The sequence below is a fragment of the Camelus ferus genome, chromosome 9, assembly GCF_009834535.1.
Source record: "Camelus ferus isolate YT-003-E chromosome 9, BCGSAC_Cfer_1.0, whole genome shotgun sequence".
Taxonomy (NCBI): domain Eukaryota; kingdom Metazoa; phylum Chordata; class Mammalia; order Artiodactyla; family Camelidae; genus Camelus; species Camelus ferus.
This window is the reverse complement of record NC_045704.1, coordinates 62478599-62506218: the sequence shown is the minus strand read 5'-3', so window position 1 is coordinate 62506218 and position 27620 is coordinate 62478599. Positions and strand designations below refer to the sequence as shown.

At 36.1% G+C, this 27620-nt stretch overlaps 1 protein-coding gene and 1 long non-coding RNA gene across 3 annotated transcripts in view; one reads left to right on the top strand and one right to left on the bottom strand.

The window, feature by feature from the left end:
* The window catches only part of LOC116665869, a 53454-nt gene that overhangs the window by 16751 nt on the left and 9083 nt on the right, over positions 1–27620 (top strand). The window lies entirely within an intron of this gene.
* PTPN22 (protein tyrosine phosphatase non-receptor type 22) overlaps positions 1–27620 on the bottom strand; it is a 45657-nt gene that overhangs the window by 15067 nt on the left and 2970 nt on the right. Inside the window, exons 3-14 of one of the 2 annotated variants that reach the window (XM_014566418.2) lie at positions 15971–16079; positions 15628–15704; positions 15420–15515; positions 14952–14990; positions 13781–13852; positions 13454–13513; positions 12727–12869; positions 12161–12227; positions 11278–11355; positions 8555–8641; positions 4583–4659; positions 3611–4422 (exon numbers count right to left, since the gene is read on the bottom strand). In XM_014566418.2, coding sequence (XP_014421904.2) covers positions 3611–4422; positions 4583–4659; positions 8555–8641; positions 11278–11355; positions 12161–12227; positions 12727–12869; positions 13454–13513; positions 13781–13852; positions 14952–14990; positions 15420–15515; positions 15628–15704; positions 15971–16079 — 1717 coding nt within the window. The remainder of the gene's footprint in view (positions 1–3610; positions 4423–4582; positions 4660–8554; positions 8642–11277; positions 11356–12160; positions 12228–12726; positions 12870–13453; positions 13514–13780; positions 13853–14951; positions 14991–15419; positions 15516–15627; positions 15705–15970; positions 16080–27620) is intronic. The other variant, XM_014566419.2, reaches the window with a different exon arrangement.

Below are 27620 nucleotides of genomic sequence, written 5' to 3'. Positions count from 1 at the left end.
CTTCTTCAAAATTTATCACTTCTTTTAAAATCCCAGAAGTATTTTGATTAATTCATCAAGTATCAGTTAATATAATATAAAACATTACATTAATTTAGGAAGCTTTGGATTGTTTTCTGCATAACTCTTGCTTTTTGTTTTACATAGACTATTACAATGCAGCATCGTGAAGCACTTTGACATGACAGACTCAATTACAGATTTTAGTAACAATGAAGAAGATGGATATTTTTCCTTTTCCAAAACAATGATATAACAGTGTTTTCTATATTTCTACAGAAATATTCAGAATTTTTACAGAAAATCGCAAATGCTATTATAAGAAACTGCCACCAGATGGCACACATGTCAATGTTGCTACAATCCTTAAAGATAAGGATTTGTTTTTGTTTTTGTTTTTTTTTCCACCGGAGATCTTTTTTTTTTTTTAATTGACATATAGTCAGTTTACAATGTTAGTTTCTGGTGTACAGCATAGTGACTCAGTTATACATATACAGATATATATTCCTTTTCATACTCTTTTTCATTATAGGCTATTACAAGGAATTGAATATAGTTCCCTGTGCTATATAGTAGGCCCTTTTGTTTATTTTATTTATAGTAGTTAGTATCTGCAAATCCCAAACTCCCAATTTATCCCTCCACTCCCCTCTTCCTTCCTGATAACCTTAAGTTTGTTTTTTATATGGATTTGTTTTTTAATGTTGATACTCAGAGAAGTTTAACATATTATGGGTATCTAGAAAAATAAAATTTCTTTTTAAATTGGAAAAGAAGATCAAAGTATATAAACAATCAAAAAAGGAACTAGATCTAGATAAAATATTTTTATAACAAAACTATGCATCTACTGGGAAACTATATAGTAAATAATATTATAGAGAAAAACTTTATTTACTACTTGGGTAGAATGTTCTTTATAAATTTCTGATGATATACCTAAGAGAGCTAAACTTGCTCTTTGCTTTCCTTCATCTTCTTCCATATTAAACTATTATAATTATCTAATGGAATACTTACTTCTACTTTTAAATCACTAAGTAAAATAAAATAATATGTATAATATGCAAAAAAAAACCCCAAATTATAAAAGAGATAAAGCATGAAAGTAAAGGTTTATATATGATTAAAATACTACACAGAATACTGAACACATATTTTCATCTATTACGTTATTATAAAAGGACAAGAGGAAATCACATCCTTCTCTTCCAATGCCTGCAGGAAGAGAATTCAATTCTTCAGCAATCTGTTAAATTTAGTATAGCCACATGATTCTCCAAAAAAAATTCTGAGTGACCATGTGGTGCTGTTGATTAAAGCTTTTCTGATGTTCTTTTAAAAGTTGCTTCTGCATATTAAGGATAAATTTTTTACTTTTGATAGACACTTCTAAGAAGGAGGATTGCTGCCTTTAAAAGCACTCCTGCTCGTATAGGTCTTATACCAGATCTGACTGTCTCCACTGCTGCTTGTTTCATGGAATATTACATATTTGTTATTGTTATCTTCAACTTATCATATCATCAAAACACTCCTGGAGTTTATTTATTTGAGAAGGAGAAGGAAGCAGAGAAGGGCAAGGGGGAGGGTGAGATGAAACCAAATCTTACAGAAACAAAGTCAAGTCTAAAATGCCATACACACGAAAACAAATGGATCAATGGGACAATAGAGAATCCAGAAATAACCCCCAACTCTTATGGTCAATTAATCTTTGACAAAGGAGGCAAGAATATACAATGGAGAAAAGACAATCCCTTTAGCAAGTGGTGTTGGGAAAGCTGGACAGTCACGTGTAAATCAGTGAAGTTAGAACACTCTCTCATACCATACACAAAAATAAACTCAAAATGTCTTAAAGATTTAAACCTAAGACAGGACACCATAAATCTCCTAGAAGAGAACATAGTCAAAACATTCTCTGACATAAATCATAGCAATGTTTTCCGAGGTCAATCTACCAAGGCAATGGAAATAAAAGCAAAAATAAACAAATAGGGCCTAATTAAATGCATAAGCTTTTGCACAGCAAAGGAAACCGTAAACAAAATGAAAAGACAACCTATGGACTGGGAGAAAATATTTGTAAACAATGAGACAGATAAGGGCTTAACTTCCAAAATATATAAACAGCTCATACACCTTAATAACAAAAAAACTAAACAATCCAATCCAAAAATGGGCAGAAGACATAGACAGACATTTTTCCATGAAGACACAGATGGCCAATCAGCACATGAAAAGATACTCAATATTGCCAACTACCAGAGAAATGCAAATCAAAACTACAGTGAGGTATCTCCTTACACCAGTCAAAATGACCGTCATTAAAAAATCCACAAATGATAAATGTTAGACATGGTGTGGAGGAAAGGGAACCCTCCTACACTATTGGTGGGAGTGTAATTTGGTGCAGCCATTATGGAAAACAGTATGGAGATTCCTTAAAAAACTAAAAATAGACTTACCATATGATCCAGCAATCCCACTCTTGGGCATATATCCAGAGAAAATTATATTTGAAAAGACACATGCATGCCACAACAGCACTATTTATAATACCCAAGACATGGAAACAACCTAAATGTCCATTAACAGATGATTAGATAAAGAAGGTGTGGTACATATATACAATGGAATACTACTCAGCCATAAAAAGAGAATAAAATAATGCTACTTGCAACAACATGGATGGATCTAGAAATAGTCATTCTAAGTGAAGTAAGCCAGAAAGGGAAAGAATAATACCATATGATATCACTTATATGTGAAACCTTAAAAAAAAAGATACAAGTGAACTTATTTACAAAACAGAAGCATTCATAGACATAGAAAACAAACTTATGGTTACCAAGGGGTACAGGGGGTGGGAAGGGATAAATTGGGACTTCGAGTTTTGCAGATACTATTATATATAAAATAGATAAACAAGTTCATACTGTATAGCACAGGGAACTATATTCAATATCGTGTAGTAACTAATAATGAAAACGAATATGAAAATGAATATATGTATGTAAATGTATGACTGAAACCTTATGCTGTACATCAGAAATTGACACAACATTGTAAACTGACTATACTTCAATGAAAAAGAATGCAAAAAATTTTTTAAAAGAATGAAATAATGCCATTTGCAGCAACAAGGATGGACCTAGAGATTATCATACTAAGTGAAGTAAGCCAGAGAGAGAAAGAAAAATACCATATAATGTCACTTATATGTGGAATCTTAAAAAAAAATGACACAAATGAACATATTTACAAGACAAAAACAGAATCACAGACATAGAAAACAAACTTATGGTTACCAATGGGGAAAGGGAAGTGGAGGGATAAATTAGAAGTTTGGGATTAGCTGATACAAACTGCTATATATAAAATAGATTAAAAAAACAAGGTCCTACAGTATAGCACAGGGAACTATATTCAATATCTTGTAATAACCTATAATGGAAAAGAACATGTATGTACACATATGTATGACTAAATCACTATGCTGTACACCAGAAACTAACACAACATTGTAAGTCAACTATACTTTAATTAAAAATTTTTAATTTTTTAAAAATAAAATGTCACACAAACTTTTAAAATAACTTACCTACTGCTGTCTCTTGGTCCAGTGGAGGGGGAAAATTAGTCAGAGGATTCAGTGCTAAAGAACCATGTGAATTATGAGAAAAGAGGGTTATAGAGGAGTTTGGCAGTGAAGAACAAGGTAAAGCAGTTCCATCTTGCTCTTCAGATAAATCAAGAGACATCTTAGAAACAGCAGTACTTGGAGACAATGATGAAAAATAAGGATCTTCCACTAAAGACATGCAAGAACGTACTTTAAAAGCAATAGAGTCATGCTGTGTTGCATTAGAGGCATTATACATTTGATGCTTAGAGTCATCTGGCAGTGAATGATTTAGTTCCGCTGAAGAAATATGCATCACTTTTTGAGCCTGCTCAAGGCAAGAATTGTCTGGTTGAGATTCCAAATAAAATTTTTCCTTGCTGTCCAACTTTTTGGTGTCTCTCTGTTGCATCAGTTCAAAGGGAGTTGATTTGGTTCGCATTATTGGCTTCTTTAAATTAAAATATCTTCCTGCTGCATTTACAGGTTTAGAGTTAGGACGTGCTCCAAACAAAAGGGAGCTCAAGTCCAAACTTTGATGCTTCTGAAGAGGCTCCCCAACCACTGGAAATGGCTTTGTCTCCCATTTCATGGTTGTGTCAGCATTTTTGTTACAACCACAGTTTAGCTCCAAAAACTCTAAAGAACTGCTCTGTTTAGCAGGGTGTGTAACTAACCCTTCCTTTTTACTTATATCAGAAGATGTGAGGTCAAAGGAAGAATCTTCTGCACTTTTTGCCCTTATCCTTTCTTGGCTCTGTTGGTTCATCACTTCTGTTTCTTTTATGCTGCTGAAACAAAAAGAAAGTAATGATGGTATCATATCCCAAAGAGGCCCCTTCCCATATCCTCTTCTCAGCATCACAATGAGGTATAAGCATGAGATTCACCTCCCAGACACATATTAGACATTATATTAGACAACATTCAGACGTTTAAAATTATACTCACCTTTTTGCTAAATTAGGAGAATAAGAGCCTGCTTCTCGATTGGGATTTTGCTGAGAAACTGAATACTTTGTATGAATCTTCAAGAGAAGAGACTGATTTTTAGTGAAGCAATGGCAGTGAGAGATTTTAACAATCATAAGACTGAGAAGTTATTTTTCAGGAAATATAACAATTTAAAATAATTCATGAAACAGTCCGATGAGTTTCCAAAATATTAAACCCAGCAAGAACTTGTTCACATAGTGAGGTCAAAAGGATCAGAATAAAGGGTAAATAGTATTACAGAAATTAGGAAGGATTCGCTTATATCATCATCTTTTTATATGTGGGAGTTTTAAAATGTTCTTTATTCAAAATGCAACTTTATTCTCAAGAACATTCTACTTATAGAAATTTTATCATCTCAATCTTTATGTTGTAAATCCTCATACTTATCTCGTTCTACCTTTTCTTCCTCATTGTGCTCCAGCTATACTGGTTTTCTTGCCATTCTTTAAGCATACCAAACTCATTTCCAATCCAGGGTGTTTACTCTTACTATTCCCTCTTATTGAGACTCTTGCTCCAGATTTTGCATCGCTTGCCCCTTCTAAATGATTATTCTCTACTTAAATGTCACCAACATAAGGAAACCTTCCCTGACCACTCAACCAAAAATCACACTCCCACACACCTGTCCAGCCAATCTCAATCTTTATTGTCTTCATAGCAATGATCACATTATGAAATCTGTTACTGTGGCTCATGGAACCCAAGCTAACATCAACTGTAAAATATATCCTGCTTTCAGGGATGTTTAAATATTTTTTTCTAATTGCTTTTCCCCTACAGTTAAGATCATTTTTATTTGGCTGCTTTTTAGGATTTTTGTATTTAGTTTTCATAAGTTTAATTATGATGAGTCTTTCAGTACTTTTTTAAATCCACCTTTTTCTCCTCTCCTTCTTGGACTTCAATAACACAAATGCTAGGGGTTTTGTTATAATCCTTTAGTTTCCTGAGACTCTGTTTATTTTTGTTTTCAGTCTATTTTATTTCTGTTGTTCAGATTGGGCGATTTCTATTGTTCTGTCTTTCATTTCATTAATTCTTTCCTTGCACCCTGTATTCTGCTGTTGAGCCCATCTACTGAGCTATTTGGTTTCAGCCACTGTATTTCCCAACACTAAAAATTTCCTTTTGGTTCTTCTCCACATAGTGTTTGTTTGTCACATCTTTATATTTCTTTGCTAAGCCCTTCTATTTTTTTCATTTGTTTTAGGCATGTTTGTAATTGTCAGTTGGAGCATTTTAATCATGGCTGCTTTAGAATCTTTGTCAGATAATTCTAACATCTCTATCATCTCAGTGTCATCATCTATTGATTGTCTTTTACTCATTTGGTTTGAGATCCTCCTGGTTCTTGCTGTGACAAGTGATTTTCATACAAAACCTAGATATTTTTGGATTGTCATAAGATCTGGATTTTGGATTGTTATCTGCATCTTAGTTAAACCTTCTCTTTTAGCTGGGGTGGGTTTTTTTAATCCATTCTGACAGGGGAAAAGGAGTGGAGAGGGTGCTGCCTCATTACTGCCTTGCTATTGTCAAGTGGATTCTACCTCCATCAGTTTTCTCACAACCTCTTGTTGACACGGGAATGGAGACATCATGGGAGAGGCTCTCCCTGTCAGCTCTACTGACACTGTGGTGGGGGTGGCCTTATTAATGCCGAATGATGGTGAAACTCCTAAATCTCCACTAGGCTTCTGCTGATACTACATCAGTGGGGAGGCATTGGGGTATCAGGTCACTGCCAGGTGGAAACTCAGGCTCCCCACATGATCTCCACTGACACTGCAGGGAAACCTCATTGCAGGCCAGTGGGGATGAAAATCCTAGCTCTGCTTGACGTGCTCTTTATTATAGTCTTGTGAGTGTGGAAATCTAGGCTCTCCACTTCTTTGCTGGCATCGGTGGGGTTGGTGGCCATCTTTTTTCTTTGGTGTTGGCTAAAGTAGAGTAATTATTATCTAAAAGTTTTCTCTGTGGGGCTGCCCTTTTCCTGTTCCTTTGACTCAAGAGAGAGGGCTTTTGTTGGGGCTTTTTTGTCTGCACTGTTGGCATTTCCAGGTTGTTGGTTTCTTCAGTACCAAGTCTGTGATATATGAGGCAAAATAAAACCCAAGGAACTCACCATCATATCTTTCCTCAGGTCTCAAGGTCCCTAGCTGGTCTGTCTTCTCTCCATCTTTCCAACTCTTCTTATATTTGTTTTATATATAATTTCTAGAGTTTCTAGTTGTACTTAATGGGAGTAATAGGGAAAAGTATATCTACTTGATCTTCTCAGAAACAGAAATCCTCCTTGGCTGGCTTTAACCAATTCCCTCTGTGAGAGATTGAACCATGTTCCCATGTTCCCATCTACAAGATTAAGGGCCCAACTGTCTGGATCCATGGCACTGCTACTAGGCTAAATTTGATTACTGACATTTCCTGTAACCTAAATAAAATATTAACCTACATACTACAGCAGCACATTAAAAGAATATTCTTTGTTCAAGAAGGTTTTATTCTAAGTACAAGGATGGTTTGGTATTAACAAATCCAAGGATATGACTGTATCAATATGTCAAAGGATGAAATCCAAGTGATCATAAATGCAAAGATATGCAATTGACAGAATTCAACATTCCTTCTGAAAAAAATTCTTTTAAAAAATTATTATTTATTTATTTATTTATTTATTTATCTATTTGGGTGGGGTAATTAGGTTTATTTATTCATTTTTTTTTAATGGAGGTTCTGGGGCTTGAAACCAGGATCTCATGCGTACTAAGCACACACTCTACTGCTGAGCTATACCTTCCCATGTAGAAAAAAACTCTTGATAAAATAGAAATCAAGGAATACTTTCTTTAAACAATTAAAAAAATAAGTATCTCCAATCAAATCAGTATCACACTTAGTAGTGAAACATGAGAAGCTTTTTCATTAAAATTAGGTCATCCATATCATCTCTGTTATTTAACGTTGTTCTGGGAGTACTAGCCAATGAAATAGGCATGAATAGGATATAAGTGATAATATCTGGCGAACTATATTCTTGTTTCCAACTCCTTCCCCCCAATTTTTTCTTCAGAGTTGACATTAACTATAGGATTGCTCAACTCATTCCCTCGCCTCAAAAGTTTTTGGCTTTCTTTCACTCCCCATGCTTCATCATTCAATTGACAGGAGTTAGGATCAGGGTCAGGTCTTATATACTTTGTATTCCTAATGCTGTGAAAACAGGAGGTCCTCAATGAATATTTTCAGATTCATAATACAAAATGTGATATTAAAAATTAAATTAATTGTATATGTTACACACACGCTGGAAGGTAAATCAATAATTTTGCCTTCTTAAGGTTTGTTCAGAATCTAATACCTTGTGATTACACAGTATTTGGCTTACTGATTTTTGTGATGAGATCAAAATAACATATCTAGAATGCTCAATATTTTTAATTAAAAGTTGGCCAAATCATAATTGTTTTTATTGTTTTATACCTAATATTCTCAAAATTTGATGATACATATGAAATCAAAATAAAGCTAGAGTAACCTGAAAAATCACATCAGGACTCAATTATAATTTTATTCTCACTTCTAATGTGCCACAGAACTAAAACATGGGAACAGAACTTATGCCTATCCCTTCACTCCTGTTTTTTTCCAAGTTTATATGCAATAGATTAACCAAGAAATTAATTTTCTAAGTTAAAGTACTTCAGTTAAATTGTCCTTCTCCACAGGAGATTTATAGTGTAGTCCCATGCACACCTGACATTAAAATTTAGTCCTGATGAGAAATTATAAGTTGTCCTGCAACTAATTCAAGATCCCCTTGACCAAAATAAAACATGAAAAAAAAACTTTAAAAAATAAAATAAATAATAAAGGAGCTTTAAAAAAACACTTTTACAAAATACCAAGTTTAAAATTTACCTCTATTCCAGAGTATTTATCCCTGATAACATCCATCTGTCTCTTAAACAGTTCTAATACAGCATTGTAGACCAGTTCATACTGTTCCTGAAGACCATCACAAGCCAGAATAAATGAAGACAAACAAAAACTTGGTGAACTAACCACATTTCAGGAATATGAACACAAATCAAATCCTAGTATAGCTGATCTGAAAAGACTATCAACATTAGTTTAATTGCAGTGCCTTATGTGTGTGTACCCCATGTCAGATTTCAAAGCACTTTTAGGCTGCTAGAAACAGCTAAATATTTGATCTACCTCTAGCTAAATACAAGGAACTTGCAGCATGCTTTCTAGGTTCTAAGCCCACTTTCTTATTTATCTTTCCTTCCACTGTTATGCTTCCAATTCTGTTTTCCTTGCTCACACTTTAAAATTTTTATTTCACCCTGGATATAGTTTTTTTTGTAATTCATCTTTTAGATGTGGTTTAGATGTGGTAGAAAGATGCTAAATAGACAGCTTCAATATGCATTATTCAAGATGACTCCCACAGTTGATCTATAAAGCAGAGAGGCTGTTATCCCTGTTTGCAGACAATTTGTCCACGGTCATTCAGAAGCAATTTCCAGGGCTTGGGTTAGAGCCTGAATCTTTTGACTCTTAGTTTATGCACTTAGCTCAAGCTGCTGAAATTCTGTCAAAGAAAAGTAGTCCTCTGAATAGAGTTTGGAAATTTGTGGTTATAAAGGGATTCCACCATAGGGAAATGAGACCTCTACAATTACAAGGTTTATGGGTTTTTACTACTCCAGTTTGGACCCTATACCTGCGTAGGCACTTGATTTGGGATCTACTTTTCAGCTGAATGGGCCTATTCAGGGTTTTCCCCAACACTTTACATAATCTTATACAAATAAAGTATAACTTTTTCCAAAAATAATTGTCACAGGACACCAATGCAGTCTATATCACCCAACACAGCCATTGGTACACTCTTCAGTTATTTTAAGAAGAGAGAAAAATCAGACAGGAAGCTCTCATCTGGTTACAGTGCTATTTCCTGGTTAGTGTCAGAAAAGACAGCTACAGCTGGGAAGATACTTGTTTCCCCCATTGCTGATGATGCCAAAATGTGGAGGCTAACTTAAAATTGTTTCAGCTGTCTTCCAACTCTTAAAAAGTCAGCCTGAAATGGGCTTTTTCTGAAATAGAGTATGGCTTTATTCAACAATTCAGTATTACAATTAAATATTATAAAACTTGGTTGCATACTTCCTGGAATCTTTATACATATACATGGATGCTTTTAAGTCTTTGCTTTCACTTCACATAAACTTTCCCCCCTACAGGTTGAATATAGAAAACACCTACAGTCAACACATGAAAAAGAATTCTTTTTTTCCACTAACTATTAGTGGAAAACCTGTGTGGGCCAAACAGAAGGCTGATATTATAATAGCTCTTCATTTTTTCCCTTCAATTCACAATTTCTAGATGAAAATACCTGAACTGCCTTTGCCAGTTGTTTTACTGCTAACCCTATGTGCAAGTTCCTTTGTGAACGCTTTAAACACTGCAGGGTCTTGCTATTTAAGCAATAAAAAGTGGTTCTAACAAATTATGCAAAAGTGCCTGTTACCTAATAAATATCAATTAGTGTTTGATAAAAAGAATGAATGGATGAATGCTAAACTTCATCTTAAAGGTGGAGATCATTTAGAAATATAGGTAAAATTATTGGTGTTGAAATATGGGTGGAATTAATATTATAGAAAGTGAGAGACTTGGACTGGGAATGTTTTACCTAGGAGGTAGAACATGAGCTGAATAGGAGGAACCAGGGGAAAAGAATTCCTAATGGAGTGAACAAGTGTGAGTGATGTGGGGTGTTTACTGTGATACATGTATAATCATATATGTAGTATCATTGTAATTATGGGGGGTTTTTTGGTAATTTTTTTTAACATGCATACAATAAGGACCAGAAGAAGCTACAGAAAAATAGTAACAACGGCTACCTCTAGGTGACAAGATTACAAATGATTCTCTTTTTTATTATTTCCTAAAGAAAGCACATAGATTGCATTCTCCAGATTCTGTTACCACCTTAGAAGTATAAATTATAAATCTCTGATTTTCTATGGTTTCAGAAATGAGTTACTACTACAAAATTTCAAGTTAACCTGACCCATCTATTTCTAAGTCAAACAGCTTGTTGAATTTTTTCAACAGCCTTTGTGAGAAATATTATACTGTTTTCTTAACACTGTTCTGAACAGACAGTAAAATATAAGGAATGAAAGGAATCTGGCTCAGGGCAAGGGATACAGGAAAAATACTGGGATATTCAGAGTTAGAGGAAATGGGAACGGACTAACGCACTTGATAGTAGATTGGTGTTAAAGTAAGCAGTCAGTTGTTTTTGGATGCCTCACTATTATTCAACGGAGAGATGGAGCCAGACTCAGACATGTTTTTTTTTTTTTTTTAAATAGTTCCCTGTGCTATACAGTAGGTCCTTGTGGTTTATCTGTTTTATATATAGTACTGTGTATCTATTCGTCTCAAACTCCTAATCTAGCCCTCTCCCTCTTCCCTCAGTAACCACAGTTTGTTTTCTATGTCTGTGAGTCTATTTCTGGTTTGTAAATAAAATCTGTATTTTATTCAGATTCTACATATAAACAAGATCATATGATATCTGTTAGAGATGTTATGTTATTTATCACAGTGCATACCTGAGTTTGAACCAATGAAGGCCTCTGTGTTCGCATTTCCTGAATCAAACTGTAAACACTGAAGTTCTCAGGAATTATCTACCAAATAAAAGGCAGAAATATATTACTCCTTTGTTCCTCTCTTTATTAATGAATGATTGCCACTTTCTCAGAAGTGTTACTTCCATGAAATCCGCTCTCCAAACATGGGATAAGAGCAGAAAGAGAATGTATTTTTAAAACAAATGAGGTTTCTCATCACTTGCATCATACTTTAGAGCCTAGGAAATATTGAAGAAACTCTTCAAAATGATTTCACATGGGATGCTCAAAGGTTGAAGTTAAAAATGTAATGAGGGAGGAATCTCAGTAGTGAGCAAGTATGAGAGTTTTAAGAAATAAAAGAAGTTTGCAGATGGGTCCAAAGCCCATATTTTAAACTTCTCATTTCCTGTTAGACTTTTTAAAAATTTATAGATTGGAACACAAAATTTGCAGTAACTTGAGTTCATCTGCTAAAGCAGTAGAGCTATGTAATTTATATAACTATGTAATTTAGGCCAGGGGTACTCAAAACCATAGCCCGCATCAGAAGCACTGGGAGAGCTTGCTGCCCCCCGCCCCTGCCCCTCCTCCAGGGTTTCTGCTTCAATTCATCCAAGGTGGGACCACGATTTTGCATTTCTAACAAGCTCTCAGGTGATACTGATGCTGCTTGTCTGAAGACCACATTTTGAGAATCACCAACTTAGGAACTGAATTCATTGTCTGACAAAGCAAATCTGCGAGTGAATATTCTAGAAAAGATGAATTGTGACGATAGGTGTTTTGAAGAACCAAACAATACCTAAGTCTGAAAGTAGCAACGTAAGAAAATGGCACGTGCCTGCGGAGAGAAACTCACCCCATCTTTCAGCAGCATCCACGTATAATCAATAGCGCAGATAACACCGGTCCTTCCACAACCAGCGCTGAAATGAAAGATCACAGAAGCATGTATAATTGCAGAGGGGATCATTGACAGTAGCTGAAAATTTCACCAGCAGAGTTGAGGAAGAAGAAACCTAGAGGCCACCAAACTTTCTAAACCCTACCTTTTCCCAGAACAGGCTTGTCAATTGCCACGTGCCACCCTGAACCTCAGGACACATCCCAGGCAACTTCTCACAGCAAGAGTCTCTAGAGCTGTGCTGTTCACAGGTCACTTATCCGAAAAATATTAATTGAATGCTTAGGTTGAATTCATGATAGTTTGTTTCTGCTATTGACCCTTCTCTTTCAATCATTCTCATGTTTAAGCTTCTTTCCTTTCTGATCAAGTGGAAAAGTGAGCCTAGAACTAGGAGCCCGTGTTCTATGTAGGCTTTAAATTCCAACAAAGTGAATCTTCCTTCAGTTAAAGTAAAAGTCCTGACCAGACTGTGGCATTTGGTTTATGCTAGGTAGAAGGTTCATTCAACAGCATCATACCTGCAGTGAATGCATACGGGAACACTGTTGTCCTCTTGGTAACAACGCACATCCCAGATGAGCTCAAGAATAGGGTCTATAGATGAAGGCACATCGTGGTCTGGCCAGTTCTTGTAATGGAACTGGTAGATAGTTCGAGTTTCCTATTTAAAAAAATAGCCAGAATAAAAGGAGAGTTCAAGGTTAGGACTCCATCTCATTCTACCACAAAATTACTCTGGCTTACTAAATAGCACCTACATCTTTTCCAGTTTATGGAGCTTCCTTCCCTATAGATCTCTGGTGACCACATACCCTCTAAAAACAGTTATAAGTAATTTCAGGTCACTTACTATTGGCCTGCCCCTATCTGCTCTATTCACAAGAGGAGGTAGACATGAAAATAGTCCAAACCAGAACTTCCCAACCGGTGTGATTCAAATGGGTCACAGGCACACTGATACACTAACTCCCTTTGCTTAAAACCCAGCAGCCTGAGCTCTCAAGTTGGTTCCCAGGCCCTATTCACCTTATAAATATTATCATTTTATATGTGTGCCATTTGTGTGGAATAGATTGGAGAGCACAGATTACATCAAAGGTCTCTTTTGGGTATGAAGAGTTATCCAGAACTTCAAAGGCCCCACCATTTCCCCTTGTCTCATGCCCAGACTGAGTCACACATATATATTTACTTGCCTGATCTCTGTAAGCTCTGATCAGGCTTACCTCTAGTGTTCATACTTACACTATTGAACTTGGCTTTGAGAGTCCTGATTGTATAATCAGATTTTCTATTTTCAGCTTCCTAAGAAGTAAATTAAAATGTGAGTTATTTCAGGGGAGAGGGTATAGCTTAGTGGTAGAGTGTGTGCTCAGCATGCACAAGGTCCTGGGTTCAATCCCCAGTACCTCTATTTAAACCAACAAACAAACAAAACCTAATTACTTCTCCCCCATGAAAAAGAAAAGAAAACATTAGTTATTTCAAAGACTAGTATTCAAAAAACTATTTTCTATAAAGTAGACCCTGGAGCATTTGCTCAGCCACAGTGGAAACAGACATCATACTTACACAGGTTATGGAGAAAGGACCAACTTGCAGTTGCATCTCTCCTGGCTCAGCCCAGTAGCGCTCACATTTTTTCTGTTGCACAAAGTAGAATGTAGTGATTTCCCTCCATATATTCTAATCTTTTCTAGGTAACAAAACCCACTCCCTCATTCCGATGCAAATTCAGCTCTGCGTCCTCCACCTTCAGTTAGGAATTTCTAACCCCATTGGGCTTCAACTCAAGTCTGGTTTCTCCAAGGATGGGAAAATTAAAGGACATACAAATCAGACTTCCTAGAAGTCTGAAGAAGTGGAAATAGGGATCTAACATTTTCAGTATTTCAAAAGGATTAAAATAAAGCTGCCCAAGCTAACAGCAATACCAAGTTCCCTTGGTTTTACCTGCAACCGTACCAACTCAGAATGGTAACAGTGGGTTAGAAGGGTGTTGTTCAATAGAAATACAATATGTAATTTAACATTTTCTAATAGCCACATTCAAAAATGAAAAAAGGTGGAATTAATTTTAATAATATACCTTAGCCCAAAATATCAATATTTCAACATGTAATCTATATGAAATAGTTACTAGGTATCTGACAGTTTTAAACTAAGTCTTCAAAATCTAGTGTGTGTTTTACATTCACAGTATATTTCAATGAATATGCTAAATTTTAATTGGAAATATTTTATTTCCTTTTAGATTTCATAAAATTTATGATTGAGAAAGTGCGACATACCCAGGTTATTCCAAACGTAAAGTTTTCAGACAGCTGAACTGAATCAGTCTTTAAGTTTAAATTCACTAAAATAAGACAATTGCGTTCCTCCATCCCACCAGCCATATTCCAAGTGTTCAAGAGGCTAGTGGAGGCCATGTTGGGCAGCAGAGAAGGAGCTCTGACCGGCAGTTAAAAATGTCTGATTAATCAAAATAGGAAAATAAATTGCTACTTTAAAAAGTATACCTTTTGTTTTACTTTAAAACACAGAGCCTACTGGAAAAATGGACAACAAGGGTTCTCGGGGTGAGAAAAAAAAATCCTTGAGAGTCATTTGGCATTCCCAAACTGAAAACTAGGAAGACGAGCATAATTTTTACCAAGACACACTTAAGGAAAATTCTCGTTCCAGGTTCACCTCTTCTTTTTCTACGTTCCTTTACCTTTAGGTATATTGGAAAGCAACTCACCTTCCCCATTTCAAACTCCATGCAGGCCATAACAATGATCTAGGGGGATGAAATAAACAGAAACTTAAATCTGATAGAGTTAGAAAGAGCAGTTAATACATGGGTCCCAGAGTCAAAAAGAATGATTCATTCTTTTTCTGTTTTGTTTTATTTTGTAACCAAAAAAAAAAAAAAAAGTCCTGAAAAATTATAAAATGTTGCTCCTACCCTTCTTTCCTTCTGTCCGCACTTCCCTTTTCTCTATGCAAATCAGTAAATTCTTGTTAACAAATGAGCCTGTCAAGATGAGAACTTATATTTCCTTGATCAATAGAGACATGATTTTGACTAAAAAGTGCCTGAACACTAAAATTCTAGTGACTAACCCTCCCCCCAAAGAAGTATTGATTTTAATACACAGAAAACCTCAGTCATGGAGAGGTTTTTCACACATAGAGAATATAGTAACAGAAGCAACTCTGCACTTACCAGGACGCTGTATTCCCAAATCATCCTCCAGAAGTCCAGGAGAGTTGTAGGCAAAGGTCCCTGGGTGGCAATATAAGCCTTGGGACCATAAACTCCCTAAAGCGGAAAAGAAATTAGATGGGGTGTCTACAAACAATATCCTCTTCTTCTTGTCCAGTATTCTCCCCCACCTTTTGTTTAGGTGAGAAATACGGAATATTGAGTGTACCTTAATGAAGTTGGCATTAATGTAGCTGGAATCCTCATCTGAGGTTATCATGGACAGCTCTACTCGGCTATGATCATCTATAATACAAAAGAAGGATGGAACAATTAAGAGGGCTTGGTCAGAGGGCTTTCTGTAAGTCAGGAACTATCGCTGTGAACAGTGGATGCTCGTTAAGTGTCTGAAGAGTGAATGAATGAATGAATGTTCTTTTACAGTCACATACAGTACAAACTCATTTGTCAAAGCCACGTTCCAGGATTAGGAAAACAACCAATGCGTAAAAAGAAGTAAGGTGATTGAACTTTGGAGAAAGTACAAATTTATATGGAGAAATGAAACTTACAGGGCAAGATATCCTTATATCTGTTTTTCTTGATATTCTGGGGCCTCTCAGCCACAGTTGTGGGATAGGTTTTATCTGCCTTGTACTTGGTGGATTGTCTTTTCAGTGCCTGTAATAAAATTACAATAATTAAATCTTCTTAGAGAAAAGGGGTAGGAAGCTATCTCTAGAGAGCTGTCCTTCTCCACTGCCCAGACATTCCACTTGAGCCATTTTAGCATCTGCTAAGGACTGTTTCCATTCAGGACAGAACCCCAGAGAATAAGGACAACAGAGTTCAGTGACATTTGGAGAAGTGAGAAGATCACACTTAATGCAGCTGAGCTACAAATAGCTAAAACTTAGGAGGTGAAACTGGTGAATATTTTAAAAAACAGTATCTTCTGAAAACACACTCTATGTTTCACTCAAATTTTCAAATATTAAAATTTTGATTTACTTTCTTTACAGCTACTATGGGCTATTTTAAGTAGAAATGGAGCTTAAGATGAATAAAATCTCTCTATTGCTAGCAAAATTTCAAAGATTTCAGTCCCAAAAGCAGGCTTTAAAATATATATACTATTAAATAAATAAATAAATATATATATATATTTGATATATATTCATATATATATATATATATATATATATATATATATATATATATATATATATATGACCCAAACTTCAAGTCCACATCTCAACCAAACAATAATCTTTAAAGAGTATCATATTCTGTCAGTAGAATATGATCTGGGCCAGTCAGATGCTAACATAATATGGTTGAAAAAGACAGTGAAGTATCACCTTAAACTTATTCTCACTTGCCAGTATTATACTGTAGACGAAAATTTCAGGTCAAGGGAAATGATTTTTCCTCTTCGGTGCCTTCTTATGAATCAGCCATGTACCAAATTTTAACTCCCTTATTCAAAGAAAGCATATTTAGTACATTTAACCCTGTAAACTCTTACTCAATTTGAGAAAGTTAAGGGGAAAAAAATCTGTGATAGCTAATAAATATTTGCTGAATACCAATACGGAAAATAATTTTCATCATTTGCCCATATTTAATGGTGACTTGGGCACCTGAAGATCATTCATTACTTCCTAGGGGTCAGATCCCTCAGCATCTTCTCAGTCTTCATTCTTTTTAACTTAATTTACTTCTTGAAATTTCCTCCTTGAAATTTCCTCCTTCCTTTGCCCTTATTAGTCTACATTATTTTTGTTCTCTTTCTTCTCTGACTTCTCTTTCTCACTTCTCCCTCTTTCTTACTGCCTCTCTGTCTGCCTATATCTTCTAATTGTGAATTATCTGAAGTTCCAAAGTGAAGCCCTCAGCTCTTAGCTCTTCTCATGACGTACCTTTTCTCAGAGATATCATCTATTCTTACAGAAGGTACACCAATGTTTTTAAAATTTATTTAACTGATTCAAATTGAATTATAATTCCAACCCCTATTGGATAACTCTCAAATTTCTTTATTGAGATTAGATTACTAAGTTCCAGTCCTGCATTTCCAACCATGTCCTAGACATTTCCACTTGGGTATCTTACTGCTATCTCAAACTCACCACAAAACTAAAATCATTACTGTCCCCACTGTTAATGCCAATAGCACTATCTTTATTCTGGGCCACCATACTCTAGAAACTCAGTCACCTTGGGATCCCCCACACACACAATTCACACCTCTAACTCAGTCAGCAAGTTTAACTGATTCTTGTCATGCAATATCTTGCATCAACTTTCCTACGCCCATACAGATACCTTAATTCAGACCTTTCCCTTAAAGTTTGAACTGTTACAGTTGCTTCTTAACTCATCTACACATGTTTGTCTTTCCCCATTCAAATCCATCAGGCATAATTATACTAACTTTATCTTTTTAACGTATGCTTTTATCTTGCTTATGCTAAAAACTACTGCAGCAAACCCCTCTTGCTGCCAGAAAGAAGTCAAAACTCATTAGCCAGGTACTTTAGATTTTCCCCAATTGGACCCCAAAGTAATTTTCCTGTATTTCCCACTCTCCTACAATTATGATTTCTAAGTTCTTTCATGATTGTACAAACGGATCTCACTGACAATTATGTATAACATCACTTCTGTAAAACAATGGCTTTCCTTGGAGAAGAGTATAGCTCAGTGGCAGAGTGCATGCCTAGCATGCATGAGGTCCTTGGTTCAATCCCCAGCACTGCCATCAAAAAACAAACAGATAAGCAAACCCTAAGAAAAAAACACAAAAAAACTCTATGGCTTTCCTTTTCTTTCTCATAAATGTGTATCTGATACTGCTTTTGTATTTCTCACCCATGATTATGGTCCATTTTGTGCCACAGGGTAAACTAATAGAGAGAAATAAGGAAACAGAAAAAGAACTTTTCTCATGTGACTGGCAACAAGAAGTAAAAAAGAAAGGCATTGTTAATTATTGTTCCTTAGTTGTTTATATTTCATATAGCATTTTCACATAATTAATTAGGATGTGCGTCTAGCTGTAGGAGTTTACTTAAGGACACTTATAACTAAGTCATAGAAAAATGGGTGAGGAGTGGGGAGGTAACAGCTCAGTAGTAGAGTGTGTGCTTCGCATGCACAAGGTCCTGGGTTCAATCCCCAGTTCCTCCATTACAATAAATAAATAAATCTAATTAGCTCCCCACAAAAAACAAGCAAACCAAAGAAAAAAATTTTTTAAAGAACAAAAAAAAGTGCAAAAAGCCAAAAAAAGCTAGCTCTTTACAAAAAAAAAAAAAAATGAGTGAGGAAGGGAGGGCCTAAAATAATGGTTTGATGACACAAAGAGATAGAGAGATAAAAGAGAGAGTTGAGAATAGAAATTTGTTCCAACAAATCATCCAAATCCATCATTATATTTCAAAATTAGCTCAGGATAACCTGATAACTGAATCTGCAAGGAGAGGGAAAAAGTTAGGGTCATGAGATGTTTGTTAGCTGGGAGTTCATAATACAAAGAATTATCAAATATCTAGAATCTAATTAAATTGATACATTCAAATAATAAATAGATCATTTAATTATTATAACATCTAATGTATAGGAGTGTAAGCTTTTTCCAACTAAGGAAGACAAATGCAACAGACAGCCACTGCCTGCTTATTTGCTGGACCACAAATGCCAGCATGTATTGTTCCAATGGCCATTTTTTTGTTTCCAGAGTTAGATCAGACACAGGTGACCTATTAAAAAGCAAGTATATAGTCCGTTCTTAAGTCCTAGTTTCTTACCAGGGTTTCAATTCTTGTGGATTTTCAGAATTGGCTTTAGGAGAGATGCTGAACTGATAAAAATACAGCCTATTTTTACTTTACTAAGATTGATGCAAGTGGGCTAATTTGGGAATTTAAGGACTTGGCACAAATACATGAAAGACTATAAAATATTTCCACTCAAGTTATACCAATTTTTCAGCTATCTCGGCTTATAAGCACCTTCAGAATGATAATTCTCAAATTGCCATCGATTCCAGGGCTGCTGAAAAGATGCCAAGTCCCAGAGCAGTTTATTCTAAAAATCTCCAGAACTGAGCCTAGCACATACTTCTTGTTACACTGTTTTTTGTTTGTTTTGCTTTGCTTGCTTGTGGAATGCTTTCCGGGGAGAATGCTGTAGGCAAGGCCCTTTTTGTAAGATACACCTAAATTAATTTGGTAAAATCTCACAGATGAATGTAGTGTGGTTGTAACCTATGCTTGTTTAGCTGTCTTGATTGCCACCTTCAGCAATGGGACAGAATGGCTTTTTTCTTCCTACTCTGTTCCTTCTCGTGGAGTCATCTGGCTGGATGACAAATGAAGATACTCTTTCAGTAAAACATCACATAGGAAATGCCTATAGAACTGTTAATTTGGAAAGTGTGAAAGATTTTTTTTTTGAAAATTTTTTTTGGAGGGGAGGTAATTAGAGTTTTTTTAAATTTATTGTTATTATATTTTTATTTTTATTTTTATTTTTAATGGAGGTATTGGGGATTGAACCCAGGAGCACGTTAGACATGCATTCTACCACTAAGGTATACCATCTCCCCTACAAGATTTTTTTTTTTTTCAGATAACTTACCTTGAGGTCAGACCACTGTGAAGGTCTCCTTTTTTCTTATTCCCCACCTCTCCTTGCTGGACCTCCAGGCTCCAACACCCCATCAGAGAATGAAACAGAGCGGACTTATGACAGAAGAACTGATATATCTCACCAAAAAAAGAGGAACTCTGAGAGTAGGAAGGAAAAGGGTATAAAAGAAAAAGCAGGACCATGGGGGTAGGTTGGGGTTGGGGGAACAAAGATAGGTCAAAAGGAAAAGGTATTTCTCAGCCAACCACAAAGGGGATGTGAGTTCCTTAGAAGCGGCCGCAACAAGAGAAATTGGGGAATTAGGAAAAATCACTGACAGAATAAAGAAAAGGGACCAGAATCCCTCTTGAGCCCTGATAAGTTGGGATGGATGAGAAACCAGATTCTGTGTGCGCTGGCTAAGCTAACAGTAAGCTGATTTGGTTTGTGGACTATATTACATCTTTCCTTTCAAGACAAGAAAACAGAACTGAGTTCCTGGCCAGAAAAGTCTAGAAATCAGGACTGAATCTATTGAATGTTCTTCTCACCAACTACTAAATTAATTACCAGTAAATTAATTAAGGTCATTCCCAAAAGAGAGCAGAAAGGAAAAAGAAAGCACAAGACCACAATATCTTTGCCTTGGACGAGATGACTACATTATTATATAGGAAACATAATATAAGTTACATTATGGAGTGGGAAAAATCACACTTGGCCCTCCTGCCAAGTGGAAGAGGGGACTCAAAGTTGGAGTGTCTCCAGAGCTTCTCAAGGTAGTTCCTCAATGCTTACAATTGCAGGTCAGTATTTTCTATTCCAAGCCTCCAACAGGATACAGAAAGCATGAATGCTAAGGAGTGGAATTAGGAACTCCGGCTTCTACATCCAGTAAACAAGGGTGCTACTAGTAGGAATGGGGGACAAGGCTGAACTGGCCCTGAGTGTGTACACAATTATCACCAAATAGACAGGTAAATTTATGAGGACTGTGGTACAATCCTATGGGCAACTGAGTATGTGGATAAGCATAGCTAAACCATGGTGAGTAAACCAAGAGGTTCAACTTTAGTTAAATACAATGTGACGATATGGCAATAAATGTACTAAAAAATGTATTTTAAATGTCCTGTGAATAACTGAAAATGAGGGACTGGATGGTCCCTAGTGAGAGGCCGGAGATGGAGCTGGGAGAAATTAACTTAAGAGGTAACACGATACGTTACTGTAGTAGAAGCAGCAAAGAGCTGCACCCTAACGTGCACAAAAGTCAGGAAATGCTGATAAGTATGTTCAAGTGATAGGCTGATTCACATTAAATGAGTTATTTCAACTCAACAGATGTTTGCACACTTGCTACACGGGGGGGTACTGTGTTCACTTCTGCTTGGGTAGTATTGTTACTGTAAATCAGTATGGAACTAGGGTGTGTCTAGACCTTCCCTACTAAAATGTATCCAGGTCTTCTCTAATCTGTCTATGGTAAGTCTCCAGAAGTTGCTACAATACCAGTGGGACTTCTAGTGCATTATAAACCAATATTAGCACCTGGCCTTCAGAACTGGGTATATTCTTTCAATTAGGTTTCACTGAGTCCTTCATATTTAATAAATATAATATTTACTTTTTCTACAAAAATACCTCATCTACAGGAAACATAAAATTCTTTTTTATTGTTGCTTTTTTAAATTGTTTAAATGGGATCTCATAATACTAAAGGAAAAATTTAAATATAGATTCTTTAAATTAAAAAGTAATGCATATTAATGGGAGAAATTTTAGAATTCAGAAAACCAAAAAAAAAGAGGATTAAAAATCACCTATAACCCCACTAATCAGAGCTAATCATTCTTAGTATTTTGTAATATTACACTCCAACATTTTATCTACATGTATGTAATGAAGATGTGACCACACTGTGGTTTTGTAACTTATTCTTTTTACTTATCAATTTGTATTCTTCTATGTTATTTTTAATGATGGCAGAGTATCCTACTGTACAAGGTACAGCATAAGTTACTTAACCTGTGTCTTTAAATTACTGGAAATTTGAGTTGCTTCCAATCTTCCTAAACAATAATTCTAAACAATATTACAATAGGTGGCCAAAATCTATATAAATATCTTTCGTTTTTTCCTCCAGATGAATTCTTAGAGGTGGTCAAAGAATTTGCCCATTTTAAATGCCCATCCCCATTACCAAACATATGTCAGAACAGGTATACAAATTTTGCCTCCAGAAAGTTATAACAGCAATGTATGAGACAGCATATTTCTGAACTCTGACCAACGTTAGGATTACAATGTTTTAAGTACAGGTACATTTGGCAGGCAAAGTAGTATTAGTGGTATTTTTGTTACTTAGACATCTATTTACAGTTTCTTTACTCCAAAATGTTTCATTTGTTTGTTTGATGAGGGGGAGGTAATTAGGTTTATTTATTTATTTCTATTTGGAGGAGGTACTGGGGATTGAACCCAGGACCTTGTGCATGCTACGCAAGCACTCTACCGCTTAAGTATACCCTTCCCTTACAAAATGTTTTTTAGAAGGAAGAAAATATACTGTATTCCAAATACCCCACCTAAATGAAGCTGTGTTTACATTTCTGTATTCACATCCAGTCTTTGAACAAATACATATAGATATCCAATGAGCTCATGTATGCTTATTTATCACAATCCTTGTCATTTGCTAAGCTCTCACTTTTCATACACAGTTCATACTTTCACATACGCTTTCTAAATGAAGATGCTTCAACTGCCTCCAATGTAGAAAAGAAAAAAACATATCTAAAGAGTTTTAAACATAAAGACATTGACCAGCATATAACATATAACCAAGTCTTAACCCATATTTAATACGACGGCTGAAATGTACACATCATAAAACCACAATCAGTTACAGTAGTTGACCAAAGTGAATACCTATTCCTCTGTAAATTATAATAAATCTCATAAAAATGCACTAATGGAAGAGGATAATCCTCGTTAAGCCTAGAAGAAGGAAATTAAAGTTCTTAGTGTTGTCCAGAAAAGGGTGGTGGCCATCAGCCTGAAACTGGTCCACATGGGACGCTGTTAGCCATTCACGAAAAAGGGCTCTTTGGGAAGTAAATGAGGTTCTGTCTGTGAAGCACTCTAGCACAGTCTGGATCATGGGTCCATGGGTTAGATATTGTGGAGAGTAGATGGACAGAAAGTTCATAAGAGGAAATACAGACCGAAAACAGTCATGGTCATGGGGAGGGTATAGCTCAGTGGTTGAGTACATGCTTAGCAAGCACCAGGTCCTGGGTTCGATCCCTAATACCTCCATTAAAAGTAAATAAATAAATAAAAACCTAATTACCTCCCCCACAATAAAATTTAAAAAATGAAAATGTGAAATTATTTTTTAAATGCTCAAAAAATAATTGAAAAAAATTTTTAAAAAAGAAAATACTTACGGACATTTTTCAGGCTCAGGTATCAAATAAATAAAATCGATATAACAAAGTATTATTTTACACAAATTAAATTAGAAAACTAAAATAGGTTATTTTACTTGATGCAGTTTAAGTATAGAGGTTAAAAAGGCCTTGGATCAAGCATACCAGAGTTTCAAATCTTGGTTTTGCCATTTCACAGGTAAAACAAAGATAATATTTTCCTCTTGGGGTTGTTGTAGTGATTAAGATCGTATATGGTAAACCACTTAGCTTGCCTAGCATATGATAAGCAGTCAAAAAATTTATCTATTCCTATCTTTTTCAGATATTAAATTGAGACTAACAAGGTAGTAGAGCAGATGATAAATTCAAATACTGCAAATTGAAAAAAAAGTCTATTGGAAATACATTTAGCAATAATTAACCAATATGATGCTAACACTCTTTGATCCAGTAGTAACACTTTTGGGGATCTAGCCTCAGGATAGGGGAAAAAACACATGGACAAACATATTTATTGCAGTGTTATTAATAACCAGAAATAACCTAAATGTCCAACAACAGAGAAATAATTAAGTTATTTGGGTACCTACTACATACCAGGCATTTTATATATTTATTGTATTATCTTCCAGCAATTTTGCAAAGTAAATATTATTTGTTACCACTTTTTAGTTACTTTGTTCAAAGTCACATAGCTTATAATAGGCAGAATGTAAATTCAAACCCAGATTTCTATGACTTCAGAGTTGTTACAAGTACAGATGGTAAAGCAAGACTGCCTGAACTCAAAACTCATTTCCACCGCTTGTGACCCTGAGTAAGTCAATTAACCTCTCTGTGTCTCAGTTTCCTCATCCATAAAATGGAAATAATAACAGTATCTTCCTCAATAGACTAAATGAGCTGATACATAGAAGGGTTTAGAACAGTCTCTATAAGAGGTATTGAAGTATTAGCTATTATTGTGACTATCATACTTTCATTATACTATCCTGCATCAGAAGTCATTAATATACATTTTAATCAACATGATAGTTTTGTTGTAATGTTAAGTGAAAACTGTGAGAATGCAAAATTGTAGCTATGCTCATCTTTACAACAATAGAAAAGACATTCTATAAAAGGACAACTAGAATTTCTGCACCCCACAAAATTGTATTTGCTGTGATATTAGTACCGTTGTGAATTTATTTTCTTTCAACTTGTAATAACATTGTTTTATAAAAATAACAATAGGGCTTTTTCCCCTCAAGTACCTTTAAGAAATTTTCAATAGTGTGGTTGCATACTCTTATTTCTGTTGTATAGAAACTATGCTAACTAGGGACTTAACCCTCAGGCCAGGCCCTTTGAGGAACTCAGTGTTATCGGCTGAAGCAGGACACTATCGCATAAGGATTAATTTCACAGGCTCTGAAATGACAGATCCAGGCTGAATTTCATGTCTGTAGCTGAACAGCTGAATGAGCTTAGGCCAATTACTTAACTTCTTAGAGCCTCAGTTTCCTTTTCTGTAAGTCAGAAATCACAACTACTTCATAGGGCTTTTTTTTTTAATGAGTAATAAATAAGATAATGAATGTGATGCTTTCTTGACACCCCATCAGACTATCACAATTACAATTAAATATTTAATAGAATACTTAGTCGTTTAATGTCTGTCTCTCTAAGACGTCCTCTAACATCTTAGAAGATAAGTTCCACTAAAGCATGGAGCATTGCACCACAACACCAGCGTCTCGCACAGCGCTCTGCACATAGGAGGCACTCGATAAATATCTGAATGAATGCATGAAAACCTTATAGGGGTGGTCAGTGGCAGTTTCAACTACAGAAGGATTATTGAATTGAATCTTGGCTTGGGGAAAAGATAGAAGCAGCATGGTGTTGGCTTTAGCTGTCAGAGCAGGGCTATGTGCCTTGCCCAGAGATACATGGCCAAGGGGAACGTGGGGACCGAAACCTCAGCCATGGACCCAGCAGGGGGCAGGGGGCACAGAGTGTCTACCTGAAAGTAGAGACGACTTATGATAATTCCAGAAAGGCATCACCATTTAGGCCAGCAGTGGACTTGTGTCACAGAATCGGTCCTCAAACCTCAGAAACATCAAATCCTGGGAGAATATGTCAAAGGCTTAAGGTGGAATGTGGGACATGACCAGGTGGGAAGCCTTCCAATTTAATGGCAGTATTCACCTTGTCCAAGCAAGCAACCTGGCCCCATTCACCATTCTCCATCTCCCCCAAGGCTACTCTCTCTGGTATCTCTGCTAAACCTTTAGGTGGGGCTGAGGGAAAGACTCTGTTTTTCCACTGGAGGACATGAGTCAGTGAACAGTGAGGTTTCACTTAATCACCACCCAAAAACAAGGCCCTTAAAATCAGGAGCTAGAGAAGCCAGGAAGTGATTAATATAAAAGTCAGGACAGTGATTATTCCTTGGGTGGAGCAGGACAGGGTGGGGGTCGAGGGGGTAAGGGACCTGATGGGAAAGGGACATAGAGAGGACCTCTGGGGCCTGACAGTGTTCTATTCCTTGACCTGGTGGTGGCTGCTTTACAAATCCACTTACATATGTTTTATGTAATTTTCTAAATGTGTATTATAGTCCACAGTTTCAAACAGCTGGAAAAAATATAAACTATAAAAGGTTTTGAAGCAGGGAAAAAATAACCAGATCTGTGTTATTAAAAGATCACTTGGGTGTTGAATGGAAAATTGATTGAAGGTGGGGTTAGGCTAGAGGCAGAAAAAACAGGAGGTGAGGTAGCTGCTAGTTTGGTGAGAGATTATAATGAGTGAGCTGAGAAAAGGTAAAACATTAGGGACGTAGTCTATATTATTTTTAAAAACACACCCCAAATAAAACAGGCTGGCACTGCCCCCTCAGCTCACTTTTTACCTCTCTGCGTCAGGTGAGTTTGGCTCAGGAGTTACAGTCCAGGGGCAGGCATATGTCCAACAGACACATAGGCCAGGACTTTTGCCTTCCCTCCCTCCCTTCTTGTTAACTCTACTCAGAGGGACACAGACTATCTGCCAGTGGCAATTAGAGTACAGTTTTTCTTGACACCACGGCAGCATGCAAGTTGAGCTGACATAGGAGTTTCTATCGTAATATGTAATCACTCAATCATAATATCTAATCACTCGAGACTTTACGGAGTGCTTTCACATCTACTGTCTGGTACGAGAATGTTAGTTCCATGAGGGCAAAAGTTTCCGTTTTGTTCACTGCTATAATCCTCAGTGCCTAGAACTGAACTTGGTACACAGTAGGTGCTCAGTAAATATTACGGACTGAATAACCACATTTAAGTATTATTAGTATTGATATCCAGTCATCAGAGTAATCCTATGCGGATAGGTAGGACATGAAATATTATCTCCACTTTAGAAGTTAGAAAACAGAGACCTGGTAAGATTATGGAACATGTCAAATAGCTGATCATTTGGTTGATGACAGCATCATGATTTAATTTCAGATTTGACACGTAAATTCCCTTATTTTTTCCACTTCTTCACAGCTGAAGAAGTAAGGTTTCGAAATTCTTGCAGCTCTGAAACGCCAGCTGGACATGTTTCAAAATATTAGGTACTCTCAGATATCCAGTGTCACCAGTGTGCTAGGTACAAGGATGAATGAGGCCTGCTCAGTTGCCGTTGCATCAGTAACCACAGTTCCCCCAGTGGGGATGCAATGATTCTCTAGGTAATCAAATCCAGTTGACTTTAGGCTACCCTGTGCTTATGTTTCTCTCCATGTCCCTCACATTTCTCTCCTCCCCATCCTCACCATTCCACCCCTCCCAGCAAAAGAAGGTTAAGGAAACCCTGTTATTGCAAAAACACATGTTCCGGTATTTTTTTCTTCAGGAAAAAGAAGAAAAGAAAAAAGAAATGTGGCAGCAGGTAGTCTGGGTGCCCTTCAAAAGCCTTTGACATCCAAGTGGAATTACACAGGAGGCTAAAAGCATAATGTTCCACAAAAAGTGAACCTTGGTCTCTTTCCTCTTGATGGTAGTTAAAAGTAGACATTTGAAGCATAAACCACAACTCAGATACCTGGGAACTCTGGATGTTCATTCAATATTAAATTTATACAGCTTGAATGATGTATGTCTTCTGTCGGATTCCTAGTCGAAATCTA